Here is a 20432-nt window from a genome sequence, read left to right on the forward strand (position 1 = left end):
GGGTGGGGGCTGAAATTAGCCTGTCAGCTTGTGGAGAAACATCATTCCATCATACCAGCATGCTCCCGCTTTTTTTTTTTTTTTTTTGCGTACCTGATGCACACGTAAACATCAGTTCTTGCCTTGAGGTAAAATAGCACCAAGACTTGGCCATTTTCCCATTCCAGTGGTCACCCCCCCCACCACACACACACACACACACACACACACACACACACACACACACACATTCACAGACTTGAATGATGCAATTCGCAGTGATGGATTCCTCTCCCTGGCTGCCCCTGCCTGAAGATAAAAAGACACATGCACAACTCAGAAAGAGTTTGCGATATTCGTCTTTCGTCTGAAATTTCAGGGTGGAAGTAAAGCTCACCATGACCCCATGCAGGCGAACTTCATTTGAGCTTCTCTCCACTTTTGAACAGGCGCCCGACTGTTGAGTGCTTCTCTTTATTTTGCACACCTTGCGGTTCTCCAACACAGAGCTGACACATTTGCAACAGGTGTTTGATGCATTGGAAGGTTGCATGCCTTTCGGTGACTCTTCCAGTCTCTCTGATGACACTCTGCACTAGACTGCACGAGACTACACATCGGGTTAAAAGAATGTATCCAAATCCAGATGATTTTATTTCGTGCAACGTCTTGACAACATAAAATTGAGTAAATTCAATGCCGCTTTTTTTTTTCCAATATGTGACCCTTTCATCTCAGTGGCCACTCCCTGTTTGATGGCAAAAGTTCTGTTGATCAATTGTTCGGTGTCATCTTTATCTGATGACGTTAACAGCACGATGAAGTCGACCGCTCACGTATCCAATTTGAAGCAGGACATTCATCGGACTGCAAATATGTGCTGACAGCCAGGTGCCTTCCAAAATTTAGAAAAGATCATCCATAAATTTTGAGGTTCTGGTTCTTCGATCCTCAAGACGGAAACACATTGGAAAGCGACGAGCGTAATCGTCCAAATTTGCGTATGATTAGCCGGGGGAAAAAAAAATTGTGCACGGAAGGTTTTTGCGTTTACATTTCAAAGCCGCAGCCAAAGTCTGGCAGCAAGTGCGGCCCACATGTGCACTCCAAACACAATGACACGCTCATCTCCGCATTCCTCTTTTCCTGGGCCAGCTTCTTCCCTCCGTGTTTATCCGTCCGCGCTGATGATGGCTCGTTCTATAATCACGAGCATCGCTTTGTGTACGGTCCGTCGAGGTTTGACTGTGCGCACCGTATGCGCCTGGTGGTGTTTGTCATGTGTTGAGGCTTGTCTCGTCGTCCATCAGCTCGACACACGTTGAAACACTTCGAGATGCCACATTAATGCTAATTGAGTACGCGAAAGGTGTTATCCTTTTATTATAGATAGTAGCCGTCATTCAGCCCATATTTTGGATGTGAGATACGAGTGCTCTACGGCGACCGTTAACTCGCAGGCAGCCGTGAGCGATTCTTCAAAAAAAAAAAAAAGAGCCGTCAAATTGTTTATCGCCACCCCGCCCCGGTTGAAGTTTGCTGTCATACTAAACATAAAACAATGAGAATTACACGTGTATTTAAATCGACGACATAGCTTTGCTTCAGATAAGTTAGTTTAGCTTTGTGCTAGCAAACGATACCATAGACCGGTTCATTAATAGCATCTATGTGGTGACGTTAAGCAACGGATATTTAAAGCAGCATATCTAGACAGGTACTGTTGTATGGCAATACTTGCAGCCATATATTCTTTATCTTCAGCGAAGAACGACTAACGTTCACAGAGCTGTTGTGAGGCGTTGCAAGCCTGATCGGGGAAGATGTTCGACTCATATCTTCAGGCGCCATTGTACTTCCGATCCATCTTCATGGACGCTTGGCCGTGTACTGTATCTGCTTGTGTGTGTGTTTCGCCAGGTGGACAGCGACACCATTTGGAACGAGATCCATTCGTCCAGCGCAGCTCGACTGGCTGTCGGCTCGGTGGTGGAGCTCGTCTTTAAAGTAGCGTCAGGAGAACTGAAGGTTGGTTCACTCACACGTCGCTTCCGGTAAGCTAACGCGACACTAAACCGTGATTAGCTGTTGTACACAAAGCCCGGACCAGACCCACCTAGCAGCCAGCCGTCCTTTGTCTGTCCGAAGGGCTGCTTGCGGTTTGAACCCAGCAGGGCGCCATGCGGCACGGGGGCCCTCGCAGACGCTCGCCGTCCCGACTAACAGGCCCGTTTTATTGGGCCGACGCGGCAGCCACCTGCCGAGCAGACTTGGCGGTCGCCGTTAGCTTAGCACCCACACACCGCAGACTAATGGCTCTGCTCAAAGGAACGGCGGTGGGCCATTTTAGCCTGATTCCTCCCTGTTAACTTCCACACAAGGTTGTAGTCACACATGCGCGATAAACCTCCTCAAATTTTTATTCATTAGTTTTTGGAGGGGGGGTTCCGAAATAATTGCCCATATGAAGTGCTCGTGTAAAATGCGCATATGGCAAAGACTCTCCTTAAATTCCACCCACAACCCGGGCTAAATTTAGCTCTTCCCTGCCAAGATTTCATCTCTCGGTCATGATGTATCACTTCCGTCGACTTCCTTTGCACCAATTACTACTTTCCTATCAGCCGCGGCTTTTGATGCTATCTTGTGGCATCTCACCGCATTAGGATCGGTCCCACAGAAAAATAGAATGTTGCGGGGTCACCTTTTCACCCGAGCCCCTCGGTCATCTCAATGCAGACGCTGCCCGAGGCAACGCTTCATAAAGGGTTGCACTTTGTTTTTGCGTTCAGATTTGTTTACAGCGGATTTAAATCAATCAAAAATCGTCAATGGAGGTTCACTGTCAATAAATTCGGAAATGGCGACTAGGCATTACGAATTTAAAATATTCCCCGCACACGTCTTGTGTGAATATCATGAATTGGTGGGGTTAAAGTTGACTGTTATTGACTTGCCCTCTGCTTAACCCGATTTTAACACATGCATTCACACCCGCGCACACAAACTTACACGCGCGGTCCTCCGAGGAGCCCGGTGAGCAAATTCCACCTGCGCCAACAATCTTCAGCGCCACAGGATGTGCCGTAAATCGTCCCCTCTCACACCTACGGCCGCGCGCTCCCTCGCGTCCGTGTCTGTTTTGTTTGTTTTTTTTTCCACGTAACGTTTCAACGTATGGATATTTTTCCTGCTACTTGGAAAAACAAGGTCGCCGGTGTCTCTCATCCGCTTGGTTACACAGCCGGCTTTTTCAAGCCAGCTGTACAAGTTGTCTCTGGGCTAATCTCCCAACCGGCTACTAATCCACAGCAGCTGGCTCAACATCATTAGTCCATCTTGCCTCACTTAACATCACCCTGGACATTTATCTCATGTCCCCTTATAGTGCTGGGAGTCCCCCAAAAACACTTGCCTTTGAGAGAGAGGGGAAAAAAAAAAACGCTTTTAACTCATTGCCGTGTTTGTGTGTGTGTGTGTGTGGGTCTGTGTGTGTTTGTGTCCTTGTGCGACTGTGTGTGGGAGCGTGCGTGCGTGGGGGCTCCCGACAAACTTGAAGAATTGTGGCCCCTGAAGCTGAAATTTTAAAGGCCGCGTGTTGAAAATTTAAGGGCACACACCACACTTCAAATTGTCTTTCGAATAAATATTCACATTTCTGTTATAAGCGTTGGTGAGCACCCAAAAAAAAAATTCAGTAATATCAAGAATTATAGCCATGGTAATGGTCATAAAAATTAACCAATTTAGCGGCTTCCCCAGCGCGAGGGATGAAAAATGAGCTTCTAACTGTCTGAAAATTTTCGGCCACCATTTGAAGGGCAGTCTGGAGCCCCATCAGAAAAAGTTGCGTGGGGGGGGGGGATGACGGTGGCATGACTTTGCACAAATGACTTTGTTGTCGTCCGTCCGCCAGAACGGTTTTGCAGTCGTGCGACCACCTGGACACCACGCGGAGGAGAGCACGCCTATGTGAGTAAATAAATCCTCGGCGTGACGCCTCCCCTTCCTCCTTTCACATGAGCGACACGTGCCGGTCTCCCTTGCCTCCATTCTCAGGGGATTCTGTTACTTCAACTCGGTGGCCGTCGCCGCCAAGCTCCTGCAGCAGAGGCTCAATGTCAGCAAGATCCTCATTGTGGACTGGGTAAGTGCCACAGAAAACACTGGCAAAGCCGCTTCGATTGGCTCCCGGGCAACGGAGGAAATGTGAAAATGGACCGTGTCTTCTCTGTTTGCACACGTTCTGTCTCGTCTTTCCATCAAAATATCATTGGGCCCTGTTTTGAAAAAAGCCTTTTTGATGGCACTTTCTTCCCGGCGAATTATTGGACGAGTCTTTCACACATTTTTGGACTCATTGGACTCACTCGATGTCCGAATCCTGGCCTGCGGACTTCCTGTGTGAAGTTTGCGTGGTAATAACGGCTGACTTTTCAGGGTCCCCAAATGTCACTCAGTGGAAAATTTGGGGGAAGAAAAACAAATCTGCACACTGGGTGCAGGTTTCACTGATTGTCATCAACTTTGTTGTCTGTCCTCACGCGACACCTGAAAAAGTCTCAAGGCCAAAAATAAATGAATAGGAAGTCAGCCGTTTTGGCCGAGTTTCACCTCTTGTATTTTGGTGAACTCCTACTTGGGAATTTGTCCAAATGACGCCCCGTTGTTGTTGGCCACTGTTGCAACGATGAATTTCTGATCAAACTCACCTATTGTTTGTGGGTTGTTTTTTTTTTAACCTGTCCCTCTTTATTTGCAGAAACCTGCTCCTTATAAGTGTGTTGGGTTTTTTTTTTCAGAAAAAAAATAGAATAATCAGAACAAAAACAAATACTGGGGCTTGTAAGGGAGTGTCAGTTATGTTTTCCCTTCATCACTTCAACATACTTCCTTGACTCCGGTTGCCGCTCTGTTAGCCAGGCCTTTGGCACCATTCCCCCCCCCCCCCCCCAAAAAAAAAAAAAGAATTTGTGAAGAGTGAATTGTGACTCGGGTCGTCATGCGAAGCTCCCACGTTGGCATTTCTCTCAATAACACCATGACCACCTGCTGAAAAGCTGATGCCGCTGTTTTCGAGGCCCTCGTTTTTTTGTTTTTTTTTTCCTGCAGTTGTTGCGTAGCGTGTCGCCACACCAAACAATCCTAAACAGATGACTCGCCGCATACTTGCAGGACATGTCGTCCAAAAGGGCTTTGAAGAGTGCACGACAACGCCGTGGTTGCGTCGAGGTGGAGCGCAGCCGCCCGGGCAGCTCGTGACTATTCTCGGAAGCCTTTGAAGGGCCTTTTATTTTCCATTTCCTCTTGGTCCGTCGATCTGTCCGTCCGTCCGTCTGTCTGTCTGCGTGTCTCCTGCTGGATGAGATGTTCCGCCAGCACTTTTTGTCGTGCCACTCTGCCACCAGACAACGGGGATGTTTTTGAGGCCGTCTATTAAAACCAGCCCTTTTTTTCAACTCTGAACCAGCTGCCCTTAGTCATTGCGTCTTTTCTTTGCCTCTGTGCACAATCTGTGATTCTTGTCATTCTTCTAACTAATGGAAGCTTTTGGGAGGCCTCAACATGCCACAAAACTGAGCATTTTTTTTTTTTCATTTGGGTGATAATGAATCTATTTTAGGAGTTCCGAACACATCCTCTCCCCCAATACTCACCTGGTGACGCGCCTGGAAAAAAAAACAAAACACTCCCCGGCACCAATTTCACTGATTTACAAGTGATTGGAGGGGTTCGGTATGTCCATCTTGAAAAAGTCTCAAGGCCCCATGCTCGAAGTTGCGCAGGAAGGCAGCCATTTTGGTTTGAAGCAGCCTGACACAAAAACAGCTGAAAGAGGCATGAGGCAAATTGAATCAAGGCTCAGACTTTGACGAGCTCCAGGCGGAAGCATCGACAGTCTCCTCGACAGATGATTGTTGATGCCATGAAAAATGAATTTATTTTGTCTTGACCACACTTTTCTCTTTGCCAAGTGTTACCCTGAGCTGACGATTTTGTTTTGCATGACCAGGATGTTCACCATGGCAACGGGACCCAGCAGGCTTTCTACAGCGACCCCAACGTTCTTTACCTGTCCTTACATCGCTACGACGACGGCAACTTTTTCCCAGGAAGCGGAGCCCCCGATGAGGTACCTCTGTCCGACCGTGACCCTTTGAAAATTAGATTTCTTGATGAATTCACGGCCGACTCGTGTTTGCTGGCGCCGTTAGGTTGGCAGCGGCCCTGGTACCGGCTTCAACGTCAATATGGCCTTCACTGGAGGACTCGAACCACCCATGGGCGATGCCGAGTACTTGGCAGCATTCCGGTAATTTCTTGTCTCGTGCAAATCATTTCGAATGGCCGGCCCGGTCCCATGCAAGCGAGTCACCGTTCACCTCCGTCCCATATACTGCCGAGCCAATGGCCAGTATGGCCTCCGTCTCCATGACGACCTGAGGCGCGGCTGGGGTGGGGGGGTTGAACAAGGCAAGCTGCCTCTCGACAGGGACCAGAGTGTGGGAGGGGAAAAAAGCAGCCACCTGCCATTGCGGGAAAATAATTTCCCTTGTGGAGGCAGCACTTCATACACCACATTTCATCCACTTTGCAGTGTGCAGATCAGCAAATGTGGCGCATGTAGTGGGCACATTGCAAAACAAAAATCCCCTCTTCCCCCCAATTACCAGTGGGTCGATAAATTCATCAGGTTGTTTGCTAATGTTAATCTGTGCATCCAACCAAAGTCAACGCAGCTCTGCTTACCTTTTGGCTTTAACATGATCATGTTTCACAAAGTGCAATCTCTGTTTGAAAGTGGCATATCAGTACCAAGTTCCAGCTCGAGGATGGAGAAACTGTGGGTGTGGTTTTAAATGTAAATTCGCCACCAAGGGCTCACTCACAAAAAGTGGCAGATCATCTTTGTTTAAATTCACTCGTGGTGGGTGGCCAGGCCCTCAGGACACATGACTATTTATACGCAAAGTCCATTTTCCTTCTGTCTCCTTCAAGTATATTTATAACCACGTGGGTGGAGATGTCTTAAAGAAGAAAGTGATTCCCTTTTGTTCCAGTGCTGTCTGAAAAGGCGCCAGTAACTCTCCGATGACAGATATCAAACCGTCAGTCGGCTGTTGTGGGCACGCAGTCTCCTGGAAGCGCGCAAAACATCTTCTTAATGCATGCCAGACCTCGTCGCCATCTCCCTCTCCATCATTTTCTTCCTTGTCTTGATCAGCATGTGCGTGCGCGCGCGCCTGTGGCAGCTGCCTCGAGAACATCCGTTCGACTGTGCGCTAGGCAAAAGCGTCATTCAGAGAGCATCGTGCGGTGTGATAAATGTCTTCGCCTTCACTCCAAACTCGAGAAATATGTTTGCAATCTTTACGATCGCTTTCAGGGCAGCAGTCGTTCGGACACGTTGACTACGCTCAATGTAGCACCCGTGCGCATTTGTCAGAAACTTCAAGTTTGCTTTCAAAATGTGGAATAATGTGTCATAATAATCATCAAAATCGCCATCTCCTTTTAAAACATGTTTGTTTGGTTTTTTTTTTTAATGCTGGCAACTATTGTCCAGCAAGCAAAACCCAGTTTTTACATTTTCATTGTTGCAACACGTCAAGACCACGTGTGGAAATGTGAAGGAGATTAAATGCGGCATACCAAAAAAGTCTCACTCCACACATCGGCGTTATGTCTTTCTAACAGAAATACACGCACACTGTGACAATGTGAGTTGCAGAAAAATGTCTCCCCAGCGCAATCGACGTGACAAATCCGCTGCCTAATCTTTATCTTCAACCCAAAAGCTGTGCTGATATCAAATCCAATGCAACGCTGCCATCACTGGTGATCTGTTAGTCAGCACGGATCAGCTCCAAAATCCCGAGTCGATTCAACGCAAAGATAAGGCTGCTTACATGGAGGGCGACAGAAAAATAAATCAGAGGCTGAAATTCCGAGCATTTGGGTACTTTTAAATTAAACTCGGTTTTGAAACAATGAATTGATTTTGAAAAACGATTATCGATCAATGGGATCATTGATAAGTAGCTGATTCTTCGGAGCGCCCTGTAGTCCATCTCCAACGACACAGTCCTGCCTTCCTCTTTTTGGGGGGATGCACGCCCTGTCTGTTGCCCCAAACCTTCCTCTTGTGCCACGTTGCTTTTGCGGGGGATCAAGTTTGAGCCGCAAGAAAAGCACAGAGAAAAAAGATAAGAATATTGCTTCTAATGAAAACCAGAAGCTCCCCCTTGCTCTCTCCCTCTCTCCTAGTCTCTTTCTCTCTCTCTCTCTCTCTCTCTCTCTCTCTCTCTCTCTCTCTCTCTCTCTCGCTCTCTCGCTCTCTCGCTCACTCGCTCTCTCTCTCTTTCTCTCTCTCCCTTCTCCTTTCACTTGCTCAATGAGAGGGGAGAAGAATTAAACTTAATTCAAGCCAGCTCTCCTCCGCGCCAGATGACACGGCTTTGAAGAGTTAGTGTGCGTGTGAGTGATTTTTTTTTTTTTTTACTCTCTCATTCCCTCTCTCGTCTCATGTTCTGCTGGACTTTTTTATGAACGGAGGGGGAAGCCCTGAAGGTTTTGCGATGTAGCTTTGTGTTGGCAGCTTGAGGCGGCCCTTATCCCAAAACAGCTTTTTTTTTTGCACATTGTAAAAGATTATTAAATGGACCTACAGTCAGTCAATGTTCTTACAAACCACATCAACCGTTCCCGAGGGTGCCTACGGAAATGAAATATTCGCACTAAACGTATATTTATCTCGTCACGGACGGCGTCGTGGTCCGCTCAGCTGACTTGAAGTGCAGGCAGTGCGGGCTCACTTCCCACTCGGTGATGGTGCGAACCAACCATAGTCCGCTGCATAATTCCTCCCCCTTCTTCCTCTTCATCATCTTCTTCGTCTTCTTCTGTGAGGTCTATTGGCAAAAGTACATTAATGACGCAGTAGCGCCACCAACGGCTAATATCCTTCCACTGCAAGGAAACCGAATGTTGTCAAGTTTGCTGCTGCCACCTAGTGGTAGTGGTGAAGAACATATCGCAACATTTTGCTCATATCTCGAGTGAAATAAATAAATCAGACGAGTGCCGGATTGTATCTCAAAAGCCTTGTAAGTTAAGGCACTTGTATCTCAAAGCACCACCGTATAAGTCAAATTTCCGTTGTAGGCTCCCTTTAAGCATATAAGTCGTGCTCATCTAACGGCAATATAACAGATGATTTGATTCCAAAATAACCTACATGGCAAATAGATCATGCGCCATAAGTCTTCCTGAAAAATTCCGTCTTCCTCCCACGTGCCAGCCTCCGACCTGATTGCTGGAGCCGTCTCACTTCCTAACATGTCAAGATTTTATTCCGGCGGGGCGGGAGGCACAAGTCATCAGAGCAGCTGCTTTTATCATCGCCATCAGAAGCGTCTCGATGCGCGCTCAAGGTTGGAAGAGGTGGACGGAAGAGTTGCGGGTAACCGTGGCGGTCAAGGTTTTCCCTCGCCGTCGCGTGTCGCTCCAAATGCGCACATGTGCCGCAGTGGCAAAAGGGAAAGGGCTGAGTTGCTGCGCGGATGACGCAGCCCATCGCGCCAACGTTATACGTGCAGTTATTCATCCCTTGTTTATGCCGCTTCCACTTTTAGACGTCGGTCATGATTAACCTTCATCAACATTGCTGACTCACTCACAGATTTTTGGCCAGACTCCACCTCGAGTGATTCCTCTTGTCTTTTTTTTTTTTTTAATTGTGTGGTTAGTTCTCTTGAACTTCTCATTTCAATCTGGCTGACCCGACAAAACAATGAGTGTTGATAACCATCTGCAGTAGAACGGCGACCGCTCTCGGGTGGACCTCATCTCTCACCTGAAGTCGGCTGCGATACGCCCCGAGATCATGAGGACTGTCAGCGGAGAAATTAGATGGGTATATGCGTTATCAGGAAGAAAATTAGTCCAATGAGCAGTACTAACACGATATTACCCCCACCCCAAGAAAAAGAAAATAAAAGTGAATGCAAAAAAAATATGAAATCACCAACATCATGTACTTTTGGCCCCCATAAAGTGTTCAAGTAACCGAATGCAACTTTATTTATTTCTTTATGTAGCACTTTAACAGCAGCTACACCGGAAACAGGAATATCGGCTCTTTGAAATTACATCGTAGTTTATCGGTAAACCTTCAACCATTTTCTCCGACTATGTGCAGATGCATCTCAAGAAATTGAAATATGGTCGGAAACTCAATTTAAATGAGTTAAACTCATATGCATAGCTTCACCACAATATTTTTTTAATTGATCTTTTTCCAGTTTCCTCCCACGTTCCAAAAACATTCATGGCAGGTTAACGGAACACTCGAAATTGTCCCTAGGTGCGATTGTGAGCATGGATGGTTGTTCGTCTAGTTGTGTCCTGTGATTGGCTGGCAACCAATTGAGGGTGTACCCCGCCTGCTGCCCGAAGACAGCTGGGATATTCTCCGGCATGCCCACGACCCTCGTGAGGCCAAATGTATACCTTATCTGGGCATCCTAAATGCACCCTAACAGTGCCTCGTCCCCCGCTGAGACAAGTGCATGAATGTTTTGGCGGTGGTGGGGGGTGTGGTGTGGTCTTCCCAGTGTAAGGTAGTAATTTGGTGGTGAACAAGATTGGAAAAGCGACAGTGGCCCCCTCCAGAGTTAAGAGCACGCCGCTTATCCGCAAACAGGGAACCGTCACGGTGCCCCCGAAGGCCTTTTTAAACTACAGAGGACCTACACTGGAACCCTGTGGTACTCCGTCGCTCCCCACTAACAACACTACAGCCCTAAATATCAGACACTCCCTCCTACCCCTTTCAAAAATGTGTGTTCAGAGGCCACCAAAAGTCTCCGGGAACCAACCGCGTGTTTGGCCCTGCGGTAACTATTTACGGAGAAAATTAAACGTCCATGTTGTCTTGTGGTCGGCAAGAAACAGTCACACTCCTGGATGAATTTGTATTAAACACTGTGGGTCCCGATTGGATTGTGCCGATCGTGTATGTGCGCGTATGCGTGTGCAAACAGTCCATGTAAGCGGTCCAGGAGCTGCATGTCATCTTGGAGTTGTCATTCACCACACCCATCCACTTTTAGAAGTATCTGTTGGACTTGCCTTCCATGCAATTATAACTGCCCTCTGGCTCCTTTCCACTTACGGAGCTTCTATTACCGCCTCCCAAGTTCCAAAATTACCATTTCTAGAAAGTCGTGCGGTGACTTTTACTTCCGTGCACACATGCTCAATGGCTGCGTGTGTGTCTGTGTTTTTTTGCTTTAAATAAATAAATAAATAATTTGGAGGCCGGGTAAAGCTGTATTCTCGCTGTTTGATCATCTCTCATCGGCTCTTGGTGAATCTGTCTGAGGTCTCAGCAGTGACTTTGCCTTCACTTGACTGAGCAACTTGAAACTTCCAGACAGTTTGATCCCATCAAAAGGGAATATCATAAATTTTGGGGGTCATTATTTGCTGAGCCGCGCTTTTTGGTTTCGATTGCACTCAGGAATGGGTGGAGTGACAGTTCTTTTCTCAGGAAATGTTGTGTTTCTTGGACCAGTCGGTGTTTGGCCTTGTCAGCGGCCGTGTCGCTCAGCCAGCCTTTTCACATGACTACTACAAAAATAACGGCTGATGAAATGTGTGGCCAGATAAGAGCAGCAGAAAAAGTTCGCCGGACCACATCTCATCGGGTGCGACCTGCCCTAACGCTGACGAGACCTCTTTATGTGCAGATGAAAGTTTGTGTTCAGAAAATTGTTTTGCTTGTTGAGAAAAAAAAAAAGTGTGGTTGTTTCCGTTTGCAGGACAGTGGTGATGCCCATAGCCAATGAGTTTGCCCCGGACGTGGTTCTGGTATCATCTGGTTTTGACCCGGTGGACGGACACGCGCCGCCTTTGGGTGGCTACACGCTGACTGGCAAATGTAAGTACCAAGTGAAACCAATTTAAGATTCAGAATGATGTTATTGTTCATATCCTGTGTAGCGAGACTTTCTTTGGAAAGTCAAACTGTGACGACAATAGGCCACATCGTGAATTCGTGTTCAATAAAATTTATGGCTTCAAAACACGAAAGTAAAAACTGCAGGAGGCCCTCGGTCCACCACAGTACCAGCATGCGATGATCTGAGATGAGAAAGTCATTTTAGGATCTTCACAAGAACTCTAAAATGAGCCGGTGAAGGGACGCCAGAGTAGGAGTGACGTGCTCCCTCTTACGAGTAGCAGTCAACAGGCAGCATTCTGGCCCAACTGGAGTTGCTTAATGGAGGATCGGCTGACTTCAAAGCAAAGCGCCTTCCAATAATCCAGCCGATATGTGACGAAGACACGAATGATTCTTTCAAAGTGCTCTTGAGAAAGGAGAGGCTTTACGGCGCCTTTTGGCCCCTATAAATCCGTGGCACACTTTTCTTCCTCTCGTGGGTTATTTCCCTTCTTTTAAGCCATGCGTGGGACCCTCTTTTCTTTCTTTTTTTATTTCTCTGATCACTTTCCAAAAAGGAAGTGAGCGCTTCATGGGCCTCCCCAACATTTTCTTCTCTCGGCTTGTCATTTCCCGTGCGTCCAGGTTTCGGCTACCTGACCAGGCAGCTGATGGCTCTGGCAGGCGGTCGGCTGGTACTCGCCCTGGAGGGAGGCCATGACCTCACGGCCATATGCGACGCGTCTGAGGCCTGCGTCTCCGCTCTGCTCGGCAACGAGGTAAGCTGAGAGCCGGGTTCGGACGGGAGGGACGGGCGCTAGTTGCCGTCTCAAGAAATGCTCACCGACCGTCTTTTAAGTAGCTAACGTCAATTGCTCACAAGCCATTTGAAAGTCACTTTTCCGTCACGCGTCGGCTTTCAAGCTTCTTGATGCTGTTGTACACCTCGTCCGAGATTGAGTCCTCCGCTCTGACAGGAAGTCAGCAGAGGCGCGCACCCTCCCGGAGAGACAGCAGGAGGAGAGGGTTTCCAGGCAAAAGGTTAATTGTGGGAGTGTGTGTAGGTTGGACTCTGGATCGCAGCTTTGTGATTCATGGCACCCGACAGAATAGCCAAAAGCGGCAGGAGCCGCCTCCGCTTTTTCTTGGAGCTGATGGGGAAGTTGGAGTGCTCTCTCGCAGGGGCTCGTGTTCTCCCTCTGGGCCGGATTATGTAACTAAGATAACTTCTTCTTCTTCTTTTGTTGAGGGACTACTGTACTGCGCTCGAGAAACCCTGAATGTCCAAATGTGGCCAATTTCGTTTTTTTTTTTTTTTCCACCAATCGATACTCTTGGTCTGTATCCACGTTGTCGGTTATTTTTACGCTTTAGTCAGCAAGTCTAAGTGTTGAGAAAAGCTCGAACACATCTATTAAGTCAGTCCGAGAAATGTCGTGAACGTTCACCTTTTCCTCACTCTGCGGGAGCATCATGATGCCACCTCAAGATCGAAAGTCTGGAGGGTTTTTTTGGACACTAATGAGTGAAAAGTGTTTGGTTCGTTAAATTTCAGTAGGCCTGTTTGATTAAAAATGGAGCACCGTTTTCGTACTCGGGTGCAGAAGGAAGCGGGTCAGCCATGAAGGTCAGCTGTGTTTACTCCTATTGCACTGCTCAGTCAACTGTTTTGGGTTTTTTTTTTGTTTGTTTTGTTTTTTTAATTTTATTTATTGCATCACTCATGGCTCTTGGAGCATTGAACAGATGTGACACAGTTGCTTTTGATTTCAGGATTTTGGTCTTCAAGGGCTTGAGGTGAGGACAGTGAGGAAGGCTTGAGCTCACGCTACCATTGAAATCATAAATTCTTGACGATATTCTCTCGAGCCGTGAGGGATTAAGCAAGCGGAAGTTGGCGAAAGGGTCGCAAAATGGACTCTAATGCAGAAAACGGCTGGATGGACGTAAAAAAAAAAAAAAAACAACTGCGTTGATACCAATGGATGACCGGTCCGTCATTTGTTCTGCTGCAAAAATTATGAATTGGATCAAAGGGCGCACGTTTAAAATTTCGGCGGCCTGCCGAGCACCAGACGTGGCGGTGTTTTTTTGTTTTTTTTTTTAGGGTGGGGGTGGAGGGGGGGTTGCAGGTCACTGGATGAGTGCCGAGGAGAGCTGAAAATTCGAAAATAGGCAGGAGGCAATGAGCTCCAATTGCCTCAGCCCTGCGGGACGCCCGCTCGCTCGCAGCCGAGGCCCCGCCGCCGGTGCACATCTGAAAGCGGTTACCCTCGCAGCCCTCTTTCCACGGGGTCGGCCCAGGTCTCGGGAGCAGATCGGACGGGGAAATGCGGGAATCCTTTGAAGTGGAGCGTGAGGAAACCTGATTTTCACGAAGCCGGGTTGAAAATACATCTTCTTGAACCTGCGTCACGTGTACGCTCAAGGAGTTTGGAATCGGCCGCTTGGAATCGCCGGTTGTTGTTATTCTTCCAAAGTCTGCCTGGCCGGCCTTTTTCGTGGGCCTCACCCAACATGCCCGAAAACTCACCAGTCTTACCAAGCGCAGTTCAAAGACAAAAGTTCAACCGTCACCAGCAGAAAGAGAATCAAGCGCAACCTTGTTGTCTTGACTTCCACCGGGCCGACGGGTGAGGTTAGGTGGTGGGGGGGGGGGCACATTTAGATGCTCGGAGTTTTGATACCCGACAAGCAGAAAGAGCCTGAAATGTCCCTGATGGGATGAAAACAGGAAGCGAGTACCTTTATCATAATATCAGTGAAGGTCTCTGTAATGGTCATGGAATGCGGCTGGAAAACATCAATGGTGCGTTGCAGCGAGAAGGAGAAGCGAGGCCCGCTGCCGATACGCTTTTTGGCTTTTTCTTTTCCGATCCTCTGCCCCTCGATGCACTTTTTCAGGCTAGTTTTGCTGCCTAACTTGCCGAATACGTATGGCACAATCATTTAGACCCAAAAGCCTCGCGTTGACCTCAATAACTCCCGTGGATTTTTCCTCCCAATCATAATAATAATAATAATAATAGATTACATTTGCAAGCGCCTTTCATAGCACTCAAGGACCATGTACATCACTAAATAAAGTTACATACAGCCATGAGAAGATCGTTTGTGATTTTTATGAGGGCTGTTTCAGTACTGTGACGGGGACGGAAGCCAGACTGGAATTGTTCGTAGAGACTAATGTTAGTGAGGTGGGAGTGGAGTTGAGAGGCAACAATTTTCTCAAGGATTTTAGAGATGAAAGGAAGATGGGAAATGGGGCGTAGGTTGTTGAAGTCATTGGGGTCAGAACCGGGTTTTTTCAGAATTGGGGTGACTGCTGCTGTTTTGAAAGGCATAGGAACAATTCCAGTAGACAGAGAGGAATGGATAATGGCTGAGATGATGGGGAGCAGAGAGGGCAGGCAGGATTTGACCAGAACTGTGGGGAGGGGATCAAGCTGACAATCAATTTCGTATTGAAAAAGCGTTGCAGTTAGCAGTCCTATCGAAGATTTCCATACCTCACCATTTGATTCACTAAATAAAGTTACATACAAAGGCTTTGATGGCATTCCACAATGCCGTAAGATTTGTCCCGATTTCACCCCCTTAGGCGTGCCCCGTGACCTCTTCACCTTGGCGGCGTAGCTTGTACGTCCACCCTTTTAGCGCTCGCCAGAGCGAGAAATATAGTTTGCCGTTTATTGCCTAGTAATGAGCCCGAGGTTCTTTTGAAAACAGCTCAAATGAATTTGCACAACAAAAGATGACAAAACGTGGACCGTACGGACCGCGCGCCGTGCCCGCCCTCCGTCGACGTCGTGCGTAACGCCGAAGTCCCCCTCGTTAAATAGCTTCCGAGTGATGTATGAGCGACTGCGATATTCGTCTGCGAACTTTGGACTAATTAATGAGGGCTCGCGAACAGATGTTGGCCCCATTGCGACACGCGCTTGTTAGCAATGATTTGATAAACAACAGGCTAATATGCTAATGGATAGCAGCTGTCGGTGACTTCTTTTCAGTCTGTTTTTTGCTCCGCTTACAGTAAGACGCTCAAATTCACCTGCGCCCTCTCGGGGCCCGTCTGTTCACCCCCGCGGCCCACCAGTGGAAAAGATCACCTGGTTTGCTCGGCACACGCCATTACCCCGCTCAGTTAGCATGACATAATCAACAGGTTTTGGCCACTGGTAACACATGTACGCCGCCACAACAGTAAACAATGGACGCCTTTGTGCGCCTTTTTCTTTTGCTGAACACGTGGAATCCCACCTCTTTCCACTGTTTTTGTTTCAGCCTCCCCCTGGAATGTTTATACCGGCGCACATTCCTCGCTCTGAGCTCGTGGCTTTCCGCAGCGTCTCGCTCAGGTTTGCCAGGACATCAGTCATCGTGTCACGGAAGCCGTTGCAAACCGTCGTTCTCTTCGTACCACCTCAGGATTCGTGTCACCGTGGACCTTGTTGGCTTCCATATAGTGCGTACTGTGTGTTTGCCCTTCTGCCAGGTGCCCCCCCCCTTCCGCACCCCCCGCCCCCAGAGGACCCTGACATGAGCCATTAAAGTTTATAAGCATGGGGCCCAGCTGTCAATCAGGTAGGCAAACCGCCCTCCCTCCCCCGGGCCCCATCCAATCACTCGCCGAGGTGAGCCCCGCGAAACCCCAGAGAACCCCTGACCTCGCTTTGACGGAGAGCTCAAGCAAGCGGGGTTAGTCCGGCTTTGACCGGCTGGGCTTACAGAAAGTCATTTTCGCCCCAAGGCTCGGAGGCAACTTTTTCAACCAAACGCCGACGCTTGGTCAACTCTGAGCTAGCTTGGAGAATTTGTCCTTGGGAAATCTCTTTCGTATGTATAGTATGTTAGTGTCGTATGCTCCTGTGCTGTCCTGACCCCGCTAGTCATCGCGATCCCTTCCCCGCATGCTTCGGCAATGCCTTCGCGGTCCACATTACGGTGATTCTCAAGTCCTGTCCAATATTGTCTGACAGTGTTTTTCAATCAACATCCCGATGGATCCCTTACATTATTCTCAGGCTTCCAGTCACTGACGTAGCAACATGAGTAAGGACCATTTGGTTTTGATGATTTACTACAGGCAATCTAAACAAATTGGATTTGCGCTTTCTTGAACCAACCATAAGAAGGCCGCCACGTTTTAAGCCGTGCACGAGTTGTCGGTGGCCACAACTCACGGCGAGTCACTCACCACGCCAACGTACGGCTAACTCTCCATTCTCCTTCACTGACGCCCACGTCACTCACCAGGCCAGGTCATGCCTTTTCCGAGCAAAACGCATCAGCAATTATACATCAGCAATTCAGTGTAGCCTTGAAAATTTTTTAACTATTTCACTTTGAAAAAAACCCAAATGAAGTGTCGATCGCAAATGCACGTCATCACGTGCACCAGCACCCGGTCGGTTCCCGTGCGCATGATGTCGTGTGGCGTGACACTGAGGGATTAAAGTATCCTTAACCCTGCACTGCCTCTTCCTTCTTCCCCCGTGCACCCCTCCCACTCGCTATTTGTTCAAATTAAAAGAACTATTCCGACCTGGCGGAAGAACCCGAGTGCTCTTGACATCTCCCCGGTACGCCCAACTTGAGCGTCGTCTTTGTGTCTTTTCTTTGCCATCCCTTTGCTTGAACGGGGAACGGATCAAGCGATGATGTCTCGTCTGACAAAAGTGGCGAGAAACTCTGCGTGCCGATCCAGACTACACACGCGCATATACTTTGGTATGAGCAAGCAGTTTCCATGTGTTTGTGTCCTCCGGGTGGGTCACAGTACAAAGAGCATATTGTCCTTGTGGATTTATTTATTTTTTTGTCATAGCGAAGCAGCGCTCCAGAGTCGCTGCGGACCGTTTTCATGGTGCGTCAGCAACTTAGTTGGCTCTTCACACCCTGGCTTGTAAGTTCACATGCAGAGCTGAGCTGGAGGAGGCGAAAGGGAACGAGAGTTCAAGCGAGGTTAACGCTCGCTGGTTGGTTTTCTTGTGAGGCCGGGTTGGCGCGGCACGATTCCAGCCACGCGGTCCCTGTTTTTGCTCACCGTTGGCTGACGCGTCATGGCGACGTAAAGGCTGAATGAGGCGCGCAATCGGAGGGCGGACAGATAAGTAGCGGATATCTTCTATTGTAAGCGTAGTGCGTGAATGTGCGGGTTGACTATACCCCGTCAACGGAGGTCATCGTGATGTCTAAGAACACCGTGTCTGCTCGAAACCCCGACAAAGACGGCAAAAAAACACCCCGCTGGAAACGTAAATTCAATTGAAAGCATCGAGACTGTGCCCCGGTAGCGGCCATCCATAAACACACCAAATAATTGCGAATGGCGGCCAGTGGAGTCATGGGAAGATGACTCTCCTTTTTTATTTCTTGCATGTTTTTGTTTCAGTTGGAGCCCATTCCAGACGAGGTCTTGCATCAGAGACCAAACGCCAATGCCGTCCACTCGATGGAGAAAGTTCTTGAAGCTCACAGTGAGTGAATAATTGCAATTGGCGGTCGGACGTGATTGCCGGCAGGCGAAAACGACCGTCCTGCAACCATACGCCCACCTTTGGAATTTTCATTCGGGTTGACCTGCTTTTTACAAATGTACTTTGTTTTGATTGAATTTTGCAGCAGGTTTGTTAGTTTTTGTTCATTTTTATTTTATTTTTTTTCAAAAACGCTTTGTTTTTGTTAGATTGAGTATTTGGCTTTAGTTTTGTCAAATGTGAGTTCACAAAAAAAAAAAAAAAAAATCACAATAAGGATTGCGGAATAAAATCTGGTGGATATGGATATGTATCTTCCCAATGATGTCGCTTCTGGGCGACACGCGGTAAAAACCATTTCCCAAATGTCTGTTGGAATCTCAATGCAAAGTCAAGCCTACGACTTGGACGAAAGGGTTAAAAGCAACCCGAAACGTGAAATAACTGTCAACAACTGTCAACGACAACAAAAATGTCTTTTCAATTTGAGCCTGAGCTCGTTCATTTGCAAATGTCATCACTTTGCTTTTGTCTTGTTCGGGCTGCGCGCAGGTCGATACTGGCGCTCGCTGCAACGCTCGGCCTCCACGCTCGGATGCTCTTTGAGCGAAGTCCTACGGGGGGACGCCGACGAGGCGGAAACCGTCTCCGCGATGGCCTCGCTGTCCGTCGCCAACAAGCACTTTGGAAGGAAGTACGTTTGCGCTAGCTTGCTCGGGAGTCAGAACGACAACCTTGTGTTTTTCTTTTCATTCTTTCGTATTTATGACCTAGATGTGTTCTTTATACAATAAGTATTGAAAAAAAAGGAACAAATGCAAGAGGAGAGAATGCTTTTCAAAAATGCTTTAGCTGTTTGGATTAGATGCGACTGTTTTTTAGACCATGAAAGTGTTCGCGATTTGTGATTGGCTGCCACTCAGGGGGGTGGGGCCAGTATAAAAAGGAAGAGGGTTTCAGGTGTCAAACTCGAAGCCCCGGGGCCAGATCCAACCCACCGTATCGTATTTTTTGTGTGGTATCCAAAAGCAAATCATCACCGAAATTGCCTTGACTTTTAACAATGTTGAGATCTTGTGAATGGTTTTGATTACTGTTCCCATTTATTTTATTTTTTTTACGGACATTGAAAATATAGAGTAGCAAACAATGTTTTGCCAATGAATCGCCTTCAGGCTTTTCCTCTCATTGCATAGTCGACTCACCGACGAGTCGCTCTTAAACCCTTCATGCCATAACAACAGGAGTCTTGTGACGATTACTCATGCATGCGTGCGTGCGTGCGTGCGTGCGTGCAGGGCTGACGAAGAACCGATGGAAGAGGACGCCTCCATGTAAAGCGGCCGCCCCGCCTTTCCAGCACTGAGACTTTGCATCCCGATGGTTGTTAGAACCACTCCCACCACTCTGCCGGTGTCATCGCCAGACGCTGACCAGAAAATGGACAGGACACGCAGAGACCGCTCGGCCCACGAAAAAACAAACAAACAAACATTCTCATGTAAATCTACCGTGATGTGTACAAATGGACGTCAGCGTCACTTCGTGGAACACGCGACCATTCCGCAGCCTTTAGTGCCAGTACTTTTCATACACTACAGTAGACACACGTCGGGGTGTACTTTTTTTTTTGGAATGCCAGTCAAAACCAGATTCTGCATCCTGCTTTTTTTTTTTTTATAAGGTCTTCTTTTCGTGTGCACGTTTTCATCCAAAACCCACCGGAGGATATTAAGAATGTCATTCTGCACTTAGGTTGGAACATTCCGGCTATTTTTAATTTTTTTTTTTTCGTTTGTGTTGATTTTATGAAAGAACGGAACAAAGAGATCAATTTGGTCCCGTTTTTCCAGTGTGTAATCTGGTCCGCAGGTGTTCTCATTCCAAAATGAGTGACAGTGGAAGGAAAAAAGAAAAAAAAATCTGTGCGTTTGTGCCTTTTTTGTTATTGTTTCAAATAATATCGATATTTTTGGATAGTTGCTTAAAGAGCTTATGCCTTAAAAACGGGCTCAGAAAAAGGG

At 47.7% G+C, this 20432-nt stretch overlaps 1 protein-coding gene and 1 long non-coding RNA gene across 9 annotated transcripts in view; both read left to right on the top strand.

The window, feature by feature from the left end:
• The window catches only part of LOC109517114 (histone deacetylase 4-like), a 79006-nt gene that overhangs the window by 56946 nt on the left and 1628 nt on the right, over positions 1 to 20432 (top strand). For all 8 annotated transcript variants that reach the window (XM_019872069.1, XM_019872067.1, XM_019872070.1 and 5 more), the window contains 10 exons: positions 1900 to 2007; positions 3896 to 3951; positions 4039 to 4126; positions 5993 to 6112; positions 6195 to 6292; positions 11805 to 11923; positions 12572 to 12705; positions 18324 to 18408; positions 18961 to 19102; positions 19707 to 20432. The exon at positions 19707 to 20432 is cut by the window's right edge and continues 1628 nt beyond it. In XM_019872069.1, coding sequence (XP_019727628.1) covers positions 1900 to 2007; positions 3896 to 3951; positions 4039 to 4126; positions 5993 to 6112; positions 6195 to 6292; positions 11805 to 11923; positions 12572 to 12705; positions 18324 to 18408; positions 18961 to 19102; positions 19707 to 19746 — 990 coding nt within the window. In that variant the 3' untranslated portion in view covers positions 19747 to 20432. The remainder of the gene's footprint in view (positions 1 to 1899; positions 2008 to 3895; positions 3952 to 4038; positions 4127 to 5992; positions 6113 to 6194; positions 6293 to 11804; positions 11924 to 12571; positions 12706 to 18323; positions 18409 to 18960; positions 19103 to 19706) is intronic.
• Positions 15383 to 18171, top strand: LOC109517117 (uncharacterized). Its single transcript, XR_002168480.1, has 2 exons — positions 15383 to 16116; positions 16214 to 18171. It is a non-coding gene; the product is annotated as an uncharacterized LOC109517117 (long non-coding RNA).

Source organism: Hippocampus comes, unplaced genomic scaffold (assembly GCF_001891065.2).
Source record: "Hippocampus comes isolate QL1 unplaced genomic scaffold, H_comes_QL1_v1.1 scaffold786, whole genome shotgun sequence".
Taxonomy (NCBI): Eukaryota; Metazoa; Chordata; class Actinopteri; order Syngnathiformes; family Syngnathidae; genus Hippocampus; species Hippocampus comes.